The 12,659-nt window shown below is 53.5% G+C and overlaps 1 protein-coding gene across 2 annotated transcripts in view; it reads right to left on the minus strand.

Annotated features, from left to right (window-relative positions):
• Positions 1 to 12,659, minus strand: part of ZNF423 (zinc finger protein 423) — a 332,888-nt gene that overhangs the window by 27,704 nt on the left and 292,525 nt on the right. For both annotated transcript variants that reach the window (XM_058707782.1, XM_058707784.1), the window contains 2 exons: positions 2,381 to 2,512; positions 586 to 701 (listed from right to left, as the gene is read on the minus strand). In XM_058707782.1, coding sequence (XP_058563765.1) covers positions 586 to 701; positions 2,381 to 2,512 — 248 coding nt within the window. The remainder of the gene's footprint in view (positions 1 to 585; positions 702 to 2,380; positions 2,513 to 12,659) is intronic.

Raw genomic sequence — 12,659 nt, forward strand, 5'->3', positions numbered from 1 at the left:
CCACTGCAGGCCCCGGATGGGGATTTGAGGAAGTTGGTCAAGGCCACCATGCAGCACCTGAGGGCTACATCAGCCTCGGGGCCCGTGGGGGGTATCCCTTCCTCTGAGTTGGGGCCCAGCCCGACTGCTGTCACTTTTCTGGATTTCCTAGGCAGAGCTGGAAGCTCCAAGACCCCAGACCCAGTTCCTGGTCGCATACAGCCCCAGGATTCAGCCCTGTGAGCCACAGGGGCCACCAGCCTCAGATCCAAAGCTCAGTCGAACGCCATCGTGTAAGATAGGTGGAGAAACAGAATCCCCAAGAGGCAAAGGAGCTTGCACAGAAACACCGCAAGTGAGAGCCTTCTGACTCCTCTCCGGACTCAGCTGCTACAGCCTGGCTCATCTGAGAATGCTATCAATGGAGGCCAGGAGACCACCCCCACTCCAGCCTGCAGGAGGGCCGCCACCGGCCCCTGTTGCTTTTTTGGTTGGGGTGATGCTAAGTATAAGACCCCACCATCGTGTCTTCACCCCAAGACCCTTGGTGCTGATGGAGGCCCCCAAGAGCAGCAGGAGTGGGGGGTGTGGCGGACAAGCACTCACCTGCAGCTCGGTCTGGAAGAAGAACTTCTGTGGGCACTGTGAGCAGTCGTAGATCTTGTCTTCCTGCCCATGCACAGCAAAGATGTGCTGCTGCAACTTGTTGGCCTGGACAAAGACTGGACACAGACACAGCTGTCAGGGGCCAGACTCCGGAGACACCAGCCCAGCCGCCCGGAGCAGCCGCCCCCACACCATTCACAAGCAGGGATCACCCAACCATGGACACAGCCAGCCCAAAGCGGGCTGTTGGGAGCATCGCTGGCAGCTCCTAGAGGGGGCTCAAGCCAGTGGAGCTGAGCTCTGCCGCTTACGGACTGTGCAACATTGGACAAATCACTTAACCTCTCTGGGCTTTATTTTCTCCTCTGAAAAACGAGGGTCATTACAGTCTGTAGCTTACTGGATGGCGGGGAGGATCAAATGGGCTAATACTTGCAAAAATGCTTAAAAGATGGCTTGGCACATAATTAGTCCAGGGAATGTCATTGCCACCACCGCCACCACCACCACCGTCATCATCATCATCAATCATCATTACTTGCCAGAAACTGTCTGTGGGCTCCTGACTCTAGCACAGGCCTGTAAGGCAGGACAACTGTTACCCCGTTTTACAGAAGAGAAAACTGAGGCACTGGAAATGTTAAATGACCTGTCCTAAGTCCCACTGGTAGCAAGTGGCAGAGCTCAGATTTGAATTAAATAAACTCAACACATTGTCTGGTACAAGAAGGTGCTCAATAAACACAAATTGCTATTCTTGTTGGGGTTGTTAGCAGCATCCTCACATCTCCACACAGGGGTCCCCGTGTCCTGGATCAGCAGACCTGGCAGCTGAGGCCCCTCGACGCCAGCCTCCACCCAGACTGCAGAGTGTGATGGCAACAGATGGGTGGGGGCTCCCGAGACTGAGGGGGAAGAGGCACCAGGGTGTTCTAAGACTTTCATGCACCCCAGAGAGGTGTGAGTGTGCAGGGACTTTCCCCACAGCAGAGCCCCTTCCTTAGGCCTGTCATGGAGCAGGTCACAGCTCCCGGTGACAACGGTCCGAGGCAGCCCTGGCCCTGGGCACACACAGGAGGTGGTCCTGAGGCAGCTGTGTGTCTGGGAGGTGAGCACTTCAGAAATCCCCTCCCGCCAGGCACCCTCCCCGGGGTGGGCTTCCTGCTGTGGCAGACAACAGATGTCGGGGGAGACAGGGGAAGGCCAGGGCTCCCCCACGCACACCGGCTGCCATCTGGGCAACAGGAGGGGGGATGGCCGAGCCCTTGAGACTCGCCTCAGGCTGGGACAGCCGCTCGCCTGGGCGGGCAGCCAGGCTGGGGGCTGGGGGCCAGGGGCTGGGGACTTGGCCAGCAGAGCTGCCCTTGACCCCTCTAGCCTGGAACACGGATGGAGCATGGACTGGGGCAGACCCAGGAGGAGGGGAAGCCAGGAGGTGTGTACAGAGAGAGCCCACTGTTCTGGACAGGGCTTCCAGCTCAGGGAGCTGAGCCGGGAGCCCACCGAGGGCAACACAGGGGTGAGGCTGAGCTGGAAAAAGCAGTTGTGCACAGAGGTGAGGGGTAGGCTAGGAAAGGGGGCCACTCAACCTGCCTAAGAGGAGGGGCCAGAGAGTAAAGCCTAGGAGGAGTGCCAGGGGGTGGGGTCAGCTCTGCATGGGGCAGGCAGGGTGATGGGCTGTGGGTCCCTTGGGGACTAAGTCCATGTCAAGGCAGGACTTATGCTTATGCTGAGGTCCAGCAATTAAAGGGCTACGCCCCTGGATCCCTCCCCCTCCCCCACTGGGCACACTTACCTGTGAAGCACACAGGACATTTAAAGGTGCCGCCCATGCCCTCGAAGCTGTGCTCAATGAGGTGACAGAGGAGCTTGGCTGGGGAGTCGAACATCTGGTTGCACAGCTTACACTCATGGTTGATGCCTTCCTCTGCAAGGAAAACCATGGCCAGTCAGTGACCCTACAAACCACATCCTCTGGGCAAGAGCCCAAGGGCCTCCACTAGACCACAGGCCAGCCTCTCTCTGGTCCCCAGAACCAGGGCTGGTGTGGGGGGCCATAGATTCCGAGACCCATCCCAGCTCCAGATGGTTCAACCCCGGAGGCTTATAGACCCCAGGGGCCAGCACCAAATATCTGGCTCTGGAAGGTATCCTGTGCTGTGATTTCTCTTGCTGGTCAGGCCAGAATGTGCACAGGCCACGACCCACAGCTCGAATCTCTCACCATGTCACAGTGGAGAGGTGCCTAGGATGAGGTCTGCACCAAGAAGGGAGTCCAACCAGAATTTTTAAAAATCCAATAGAATATTTACTGAGCATGTACCTCATGCCAGCAACTTTGAGCTGGGGCTTCTGTGGGGAGCTGAACAGATAACACGCTTGCCCCCATTCCAATGGTGGGAGAGACAGATAACAAAGACGGCCAACACATAACAGCGTCAGGAGGTGACACGAGAACATGGGGAGCTTCCTAGGTGACAGTCAAGGGCAAAGGCCCTGAGGAGGGCCCGTGCTGGGCTGGCTTGCCAGCAGCAAGGAAGCCGTAGGCCTGAAGCCCGGAGGCCAGGACTGGGGTGGGGTGAAGTCAGAGGGGATGCAGGGATGCACATCACCCAGGGCCTTGCTGGCCACTGGGGGACTCTGGATTTTACTGTGAGGGTTGAGCAGCCACTAGAAGTTATCACTAAAACAACAACAAAATGCTCTTTTTTAAAAGTTTGGAACAGGTGGCCTATGGACAGTGGCTGAGGGACAAAAGGCAGACACCCTGTCCTTCTTCCAGATCAGAACATGGCTTCATCTCCCCACCTGGGAGCCTCTATGACTCAAACGCTCACTCAAAGGTGCCCGGGGAAGAGAGTGTGTCCGGAGCACCAGCTTCTCAACAGTTTCAAGGGGTGCAGAGTGGAGCTCTGGCACCTCGGCCCAGAGTTGGCAGAGCAGAATTCAAATCCTGGCTTCTCCACACTCTGCGGCCTGGGCATCAGTCCACTCAGAGTAAACGAGGGCACCCTGAGCCCCTGTCCCATGAGGCTGAGTGAGGATGGAAGGGGCCAGCATCTGCCACCAGGGGGACCCATGGGTCAGCAGGGGGTGTGGCGGGGAGCCACCCTGGCTTGAGGGTCACATCATCCAGGGTTGACCAAGCTCTGCACTCACTGCATGATCTTGGGCAAGTTACATAACCTCTGTGTGCCTCAGTTTCCTCTTTTCTAAAAGACATGGTCACTGCCTTCCTCACTACTACACACCTGTGAGAACAGCCCAAATCCAGAACACTGATGACACCAAGTCCTGACAAAGATGTGGAGTGACAGGAATTCTCACCCATTGCTGCTTGGGAACGCAAAATGGCACAGCCACTTTGGAGGACAGTTTGGCAGTTTGTCGCAAAACTAAACACACTCTTACTATATGATCCGGTAATCTTGCTCCTCGGTATTTAAAACCTGCACACAGATGTTTACAGCAACTTTATCCATAATTTTCAAACCTTAGAAGCAACCAAGATGTCCTTCAGTTGGTGAATGGACACATAACCTGTGCTACATCCAGATGATGGGTTATTATTCAGCGCTAAAATGAAATGAAGATACAGAGGAATCTTCAATGCATACGACTAAGTGAAAGAAGCCAATCTGAGAAGGCTAGATACACTGTACGATTCCAACTATTCTGGAAAAGGCAAAACAATGAGGACAAGAAAATGATCAGTGGTTGCCTACAGTGGGGGCCAAGATGCACAGGCAGAGAACAGAGGATTTCTGGGCAGGGGAAGCGCTCTGTGATATTACAATAATATAATAATATATAATAATATATAATATAATATATTATATAATAATAATAATAATAACATGTCATTGTACGTTTGTCCAAACCCATAGAATGTGCCACCCCATGAGTGAACGGTCACAGAAACTATAGACTTTAGGTGATTACGATGTTTCACTGAAGGTTCACCTTGGCAAAAAACACACGGACCTGGTCATTCTGGCGAGTGACACTGATAGTGGGAGGACAGGCAGGAAATATAAGGGAAATCTGTATCTTCCTTAAATTTATTTTTTAAAAGTTTATTTATTTGTTTTGAGAAAGAGAGAGGGTGCAATTGGGGGAAGGGCAGAGAAAGAGAATCCCCAGCAGGCTCGGCATTATCAGTGCACAGCCCAACGCAGGGCCCGAACTCACAAACCGTGAGAGCATGACCTGAGCCCAAATCAAGAGTGGGACGCTCAACCAACTGAGCCACCCGGGCGCCCCCTCTCAATTTTATTGTAAACTTAAAACTGCTCTAAAAAGTAAAAGTCTTCCAAAAAATGTCAACTCTCCCCCCGCCAAAATAGTCTTCTTCTTATGGTTAATGTGTCAATTAAATAAGTTAATACGTGAAGTGGGATTTTTGACCAGCCCCTGGCACACAGCAAGTGCTCAATAAGTGTTTGTTGTCAGGTACGCCAGTATCAGTGAGTATTATCTGGGACAGCCGAGGACACAGGCTCCCTCTCGGGCTCTCCCAGGGAACCAGCCTCACCAAAGGTGCCAGGTGCTCTGATTTGCCCTCAAAGGCAAGAATTAGGTAGCAGAGGGGCTCTGCCAGTGGCAAGGCAGGAACACAGATGGGCTGAGGCTCCCAGCGAGTCCCTGGGTCCCCAGGCCCTGGCAGGGGCTGGCAGGGACAGCATGCATCCCCCTGCCCCCCGGGGCACCCCCCGCAGAGGCACACAGACACACGTGCGTGTGCAGGTGGGCCTGCCCCACATAGCCCACTGGCTGGAATCTACCGGGTGTTTGTCGTGCCCCTGGAGCCCCAGCAACTAGGCCACATGCACCCGACAGAGATTCAGGCAGATCTTCCATTTATACTGGCAGAAAAGGAATTCATTGACAAGTTTGGGGACACGGGGCAGGCTCAGCAGGCTTGCCACATAGGCTCCACTCACGTCTTCCACTTCCCTTGGGGAGACTCTCATCATAATTAGAGATGGCCTCCTGTGTGGGGGCTGCCTCAGAAGGCCCCCAACATCCCCCCACCCCAACATCCCCTCCACCCCAGCACTGAGAAGCACAAACAATGCTTCTCAGTGCCCGGCACAAAGTAAGGAATGAATGAAGGAATGAGAGATACCACCCTTGTAGATGGCCTCCCTGTTAGAATGTGGACACCTTTTGGACATTAATAAGGCAGACAGTATGTGAAATAACAATTGTACAGAGATTTGTTACAGTTTATAATATGACTTAAGTTTAAACTTGTAACATAAATTAACCCTGCTTGGTGGTAAAACCACATTTTCTAGGGAAGGGAATTAGACCACTTGCTAAGGTAACAGAGCCAACCGGGAATGGTTCTCTGAACAGGATACAAAGCCCTCCCTATCCGTATGCATCCCACCTGCACACCACCTCCAGGCAGCCTCCCCTGACTATGCCAGCATGCACAGCTGCACCAGCCTGGGCACGGTGACCCTGGATTCATCTAACCATATCCTATGAGTCTTTCTGATCCTGGCAAGTAAGTGATGGGCACAGATCATGGCTTCTCCTCCTCCAGCCCCCAAAACATCAGGCCCTGCCTGGGTCCACAGAAGGGGCTTGGGAAATGCTCACAGAGGAGAGATGCCCCTGGCTGGGCCCTCTTCCCCCCGTCCAGCCAGAGCCAGCTCCCCAGGCTGGGATGGCTAAAGAGGATTTACTGCTCTCTGCCGAGCGGGGCCTTTATCCACTTGGCTGTGAATGGAGACGTGCCGTCTGATGCACAAACACCAAGAGGACAAAGAAGGCTCCCGCAACTTATAAATCAGAGAAATCATGTCTGACAGTCACTTTCCGTTCTCCGAGTGCCGGGCAATTCATCAGCCGGTCCCCTCTGATTCATAGACGCAGCTACACCCCGCACCCACGTTCATAAATATGTGCACAGTCAGGCAGGCCTGGAGCCGCAAACCGGTTCCGGGCCCTAAACAGCTGCCATTTAAGCAAATCACACCCCCAAACCAGTGTCGATGTGAGGTTGTGGGCTAATTAGATCAAGCGCCCGATAGACACAACTGTGTGCCACTGCTCCCTTTCCTCGCTCCGCCCCCCCACCCCTATGTTAAAGAGAGTCAGACCTGGGGAGACGGGGCGGGGGAGGGAAAATAAAACCAGCAGAAAGTAAAAGTAAAACAAGCAGAGTGAAAAATAAGGAAGCCGGAGGGGTTCCCACAGACCTGAGAATCTCTGTCACTCGGGTCAGGCCTTCTGGTTTGCAAGCCTTCTTTCTGAAGGACGAGGCCCTCTCCCCACCAGAGGGGGTTGGAGATGCTCCCTGGGGTGTCCATAATGTGTACCTCTGCCTAAAAAGCCATCCAGGAAAATGGGGGGCGGGGAGCTGCCCTAGTTAGTGTGCAAACACTCCTCTGCGTGCCGGTGACCCAATACGAGCCAGCCCACGGATATTGACAGGATCGGCTGCCACCATGGTTCTTACCGCACCGACGCTGACAACCTCTCGCTCTGTCCCAAGTCATGGGGTCCGCAGAGAGTGGCGCCCACCGAGAATAACTTTCCTGAATTATATTAGATCACAGAGCCTCAGCAGACACCTTGGAGCAGGATGACAAAGCTGTCTGGGAGCCTGCAGGCCCCTCCGCCCCGGCGCGGGGGCTGGAGGGTTTTGTGAGTTAAGACGCAAAATCACTTCCTCTCTTTTCTATTCTTTTTTTTTTATATAGCACATGACAGGCATCCATAAGAGAGACCCACACAACTCCAGTGAATTATGCAGCCCCGCTCGTTTGTAAAGTGAAATGCAGATTTTGCCTGCTCACTGTGCCAGATCTTTCCTCCTAGTCCCCGTAAGTCGTGGCTGGCACGGGGAATCTATTGATTTATTATGATTTTTTAAAAAATAAAAATAAATAAAAACCCAAGCTGCCAAAGAAACAATCCAGCAAGCACGAAAATCCCAGAGTTCCCCCCACCCAATGCTCTTTTTATTTTTTTTCCCTCTGCTCAGGAATAATAAGTGTTAATTTTACACTTCATTTCTCAAAAAAATAATAGGATGTGCTTTTGCTTAAAACCAAGTCAGCCTGCTGGAACCTTTCAGGCTGAAACTGTGTCAGCCCAAAAGAGGAGCAGAGGGCTTTGTGGAAGGGCATCGTGCCGAGATGATAGCTCCCTGTAATGTCCTCGGTACCGACTTTTGTCTCCAAAAGCATTTGATCCTGGCAGACACATACTTATTTCCATACAGGTCTTGGGGGAAGCCAGGAGGAGAGAGAGCTGATTATCAGAATCCTGAAGGTGAAACTCAGGTGGGCCCCACTGATGTCAAAGGCAGGCCTGGGCACACATTCGGAGGCCATAATTTGCTGCCTGGGAGGGAGGGGCAGCAGGCTGCGGTGGGGAGTGGACAGGGCATTGTTCTCGGGCTCTAGTGCGCTGAGTGCGACCCGCTCCCGCCATATCGCTGGGCCTTGCCTGGGCCTTCTCTGAGCAGGGACCGCACTCGGGAAAGCTGACCCAGGAGTGGTATCATTACGCATAGAACTCTCTGAGAGGACAGGACCAGCGACGGCCACCTGTGTTGACAGGGGGCATAATTAGCCACCTCCATTCAGGAAGCAGCAATTAAGGACACAAAAGTGAGCACCAGAAACACTTGACTTTGAGTCGCAGTTCCAGTCATTCGCTGTGTGTACTTGGGTAAGTTACCTAACCTCTCTGAGCTTCAGCTGCTTCTGCTAGAAAATGGGAAGCATCATCACAGGGTTTTCGGAAGGCTGCCAAACAGGCTTCTTCTGCCACAGGATGTCTGCCCTCGGACAAAACTCTCTTCCCCCAGACCACCTTCTTGTCCTCCTTCCCTCACTGCATTCAGGAGTCTGCTTAAATGCTACCTCCTCCCAGAGGCTGTTCTGGATGCCCCCGGCTAAAGCAGCATATACCCACATCCTTTCCAGCACCTCTCACACCTTTAACCTCCTTCACGGTGCTTACCACCACTGAACATAAACATATCAGAGTTGATTGTTGTGTTTTTTTTAACTACCTTACTCTCTCTCCACCCCCCCTCGCACATCTTATGAGCGTGCACATATACACGGAGTAATCCAAGTTCCGAGAGGGATATTTTGCTCATTGTTATGTTATCAGTGCCTAGAACAGGGCCTGGCACACAGTAGGTGCTCAACAAATAGCAAGTGAACGATTTGTGTAAAGCACTTAATACAGTGCTTGGAACACGGGTAAGGTTGCTGGTGAATGCTACTTACCACACAGCAATGGGCCCCCAACTCGTAGGACTGGTGGCTTATAAAATCTGTGCTTGCCTTCAGAAACCTGCAGTTCAGATCCCCACAAAATGGCCTGCTCCGGGACTGCAAGCATGGAGGGTCTCCTTCAATGAACAGAAAAGGGGCAGTGCCCCCACCAGCCAAGTGACAAAGCTAGGGGTGGGGTCATGTGGTCACCCCAAGCAGCCCTCTATTCCTTTAGAAAATACCAAATTGGGCCTGGGATTTGAGACCTGGGACCCAGCAAGCCACCTTCTGCTCCTTGATCATCCAGAATTTTTGACTGAGAAGGAGGAGAGACAGACGTAGCCTCCCAGTCTCCACGTTTGGGCCTGGTAGCCCCCTTGTCGGCAGCAGCTCCAGGTGGCAGGATTTCCAGAACTTACCCCAGGTAAGCAGGGGAGGCAGCGCCCACAGTGACAGCATGGGCCAGTCCAAGGCTGCAGCACTGCCCCTGCAACAGCATTTCTGGGAGTGGAAGGAAGGCAGGGGACTGCCTCGCGGAGCTGAAATCCTCTCTTCCCAGCTCTGGTAATAAATTCACCAGCCTTCAATTCTATCCCAAGGATCAAGTCAAGTAAAGACCCCTGAGAACCAGGGGCCCGATCAGACACAAACGGGGCACACGGAGATAAGGAAGGGGAAGAACAAGGAGCCCAGCATTCATCCAGGTAAATGAGCAGCTAGAGGGGGACCCCGGGAGAGGACCCCTCTGATGCTGCCCTAATAAATAACCAACACCAAACAGGAAAGAGAAACATAGGCCAATGGGGGACACAGTCCTTTGTTCTCTGTAAGGAACAAAGAGCTTTGGGTAGAATAGAAGAGGGCATAGACTAATATCTGGGCAGCCAGATCAGACTGTTCACCATTGATTTGTTATTAAATGCCACAGGGAAATGAACCAAGGCAGACTGTAAGGGAAAGGAGAGGGGGGATATCTGACCTGGGAGTTGGCAAGGGGCAAAGAGGGAAACAGTGTCTGAGGATAAGCCAGAGGCCAGGCAGAAATCAGAGAGCATGGAAGTGAGGGCAAGGGCTGATCGTGGGACCCCCAACACCTTAGGCCCTGGCTGCCCTGAGTATCTACAACCCTGATAAGGAGGGTGTAGTCCCCCAGACCTGCAGCTGTGGCACCCCCGGGAGCTGGTTAGAAATGCAGGACTCAGGCTCCACTCCAGACCTGCAGAATGAGAATCTGCCTTTTAAAAGTGCTCTGGCAATTAGGGCACACATTCAAGTTTGAGGAGCACTGAGCTCTATCCAAGGGCTTTTGGGGATGCCTATCTCGTTGGAAGCCTGATGTCATGAAGCTGTGTGTTCCTAGTGATCGCTTTTCTCAAGATTGTATGCTTCAGTCTCTAAAAAGGAGGAAAGTTTTCTCTAGTCACTTGTTGTCCACATTTTACAGAAGACAGAGAAATACATCCACAGTGGGAAACCCTCCCTCTCCTATTATCACAGCCGGAATGAGAATGGTGTGGGGTATCTTTGGAGGGGCTGTTGGAGACACTGGGGGTGGCGTCTGACATTCCACTGAGCACTCTGGTGGCCCCGCTGCCCCACACCCCAAATGCTGGGCTGCTTAGGGCCCCCCATCACTGAAGAGCACTCAGCTATTGTTGGAAGGTAAGCCCCACCACGGCTGCCCCCACGCTGGGCCCCCATTTTCCTAATTAATCCTGCAGGATGGGTTGTGCCCTTCCTCCTCCCCTCGGGGGCACCTTCCCAGGCCTCGATGGCCAGGAGGGACCCATCTCGTGGTCCCCTGTGTTTCAGAGAGGCTTATAAATGAGCTCTGGCAGCCTGAACCAGGGCCCCACGGGGGACCCAGAGCCTCTTCAAAACAGAGCCCTGACAATTAGGCAGTCTGAGTTTTGAAAGGCTTGGGATTGATGGCGTGGACAGTAAAAATATCACCTGGGGAGCTGGGTGTAGTCCTCTGAGGGTTGCCTGAGGTCAGTTGCCATGGCAACGGAGAATGAGCTCAACCTTGTAACTGACCCTTATCTTTTTTTGATCTGTGGGCCACTTGGGGCCAAGGCTTGAAATCAACTGGAAAATAATCCGGTCACATATCAGAGAGAAAACTATTTATACTTATTTACCCAGGTATCCACCAACATCCCCGTTCGGTGATGATGAGGACGCCACAATAAACCGATATCGCACGTCCAAACGGAGGCTACCGGACCGCAGGAGAGAGGGGGAAACTGAATCCCCCACCTCAGCAGGATGCAGCTCCATCCACGTGCGGGCAGGTGCTCACCGTGGGAAGGGTTCTCGTCCCCCGGCCCCTCACATCATTCCTGCCGGAAGCTCTGGGCCCTCTTGTAGGCCAGCATCCGGTGGACATCCACCAGAGGAGTCAGACTCTGATTTCTTCCCTCATCTGCTGTTCAGGCGTGTCGGTCCAGCCTGGCTTGATCACTAGGCTGCTTGGCTTTATTTCAGGGTCGGATGAGACTCTCCTCTGCCAGAGGCACCTTCCCAGCCGAGAGGCTGCAAAGAGATGCCAGCCAGGCAGGTGTGCATCGGGGAGGTGTGCACGTAGGGTTTAGGGGAGGCAGGCTGACAGGAGGGACAACTTCAGGCCCTCCCTCCTGGTCCCACACCCCGGGAAGGCCTGGCTGGCTCAGACACCCCCACACTCACCCCGGGGTTCCCATGGTAAGACAGCCATCTGGCCAAGGCCCGTCTCTAGGACACTGCTATCCTAAGTTACAAGTACTCGCACACTCTCTTCTCCTCTGAAACTCAAGTCAGAAGACTCCAGATGGTTCCCTGACTGACTGCTCCCAAGAGCCATGTCACATGAATGTTAGTGATGGGTCAGTTAAGCTTGAGGATGATTCTGGGTAAACTCCCCTTGAGCTCTGCCATCACTGCAAACAGGACATCTCAACAGACTGCCCCCCGCTCACCCCTGTTCCATCAAGACGAGCTTCTTTGGAATGGAGGGGAAAACATGGCTGAGAACCCAGCAGCCTGTAGGCTATTCCTGGCTCTGCCTCAGACTCCATAGGGTGAGTGGGCTAAGCACGTTCCCTGCGCCCCTCAGTCTTCTCGCCTGTGAAATGGGGAGAAAGTCATCTCCTCACAGGGCTGTTATGAAGAGGGAGTGAGAACAAGATGAAGAATACTGATCATAGCACTATTCCCACAACTGTGGTTACTTTGGACAGGATTCTGCCCCGAGGCTCTACACCCAAAGCCTGTCATGCGACATGCACTGTGGGGGTCACCAGCACAGTGGAGCCCACCCCTGGAAAATGTTTAAAGAGCCCAGACATGGCATCTGGCTTGTTGCAGGTCCTCAATCCATGTCACGTCCACCTGGCAATGCCTCTGTGTCAATTCTCCTTGTCTCCATCCTCCTCCACCTCTTCCCCACTCCCCATACTTGTGATGGCAAAAGTTGTATCCATTTCCCCACCCTTTCTTCAACTGTGGCTCTCTGCAGCTTCCTACTCCCGGCCACAGGAGTGGACTCCCCTCCCCACTCCCACCCCCACCATGCTCCTGCAACCACCGTTTCTTACTTCTTCACGGTTCCTCTCCTTGTTCCTCTCCCTTAAAACTCAGTGGGATTTCCATAGAGGTCCCAACCAAGGCTGGGGACGAGGGCGTGACAGGTTCATGTGTCCCCTGCCCCGGCCTTGGCCTGTGCAGGGGGGCTCCACATGAGCACCGTACCCGTGCTCCAAGAATCTCGATTAGAGATCTGTGATGGAGGGAGTCTCCTTCCAACTTCATGACTTGCTTCCACACTGCCAAGGAAGCCTGCCCCGA

This window comes from Neofelis nebulosa, chromosome 17, assembly GCF_028018385.1.
Source record: "Neofelis nebulosa isolate mNeoNeb1 chromosome 17, mNeoNeb1.pri, whole genome shotgun sequence".
Taxonomy (NCBI): domain Eukaryota; kingdom Metazoa; phylum Chordata; class Mammalia; order Carnivora; family Felidae; genus Neofelis; species Neofelis nebulosa.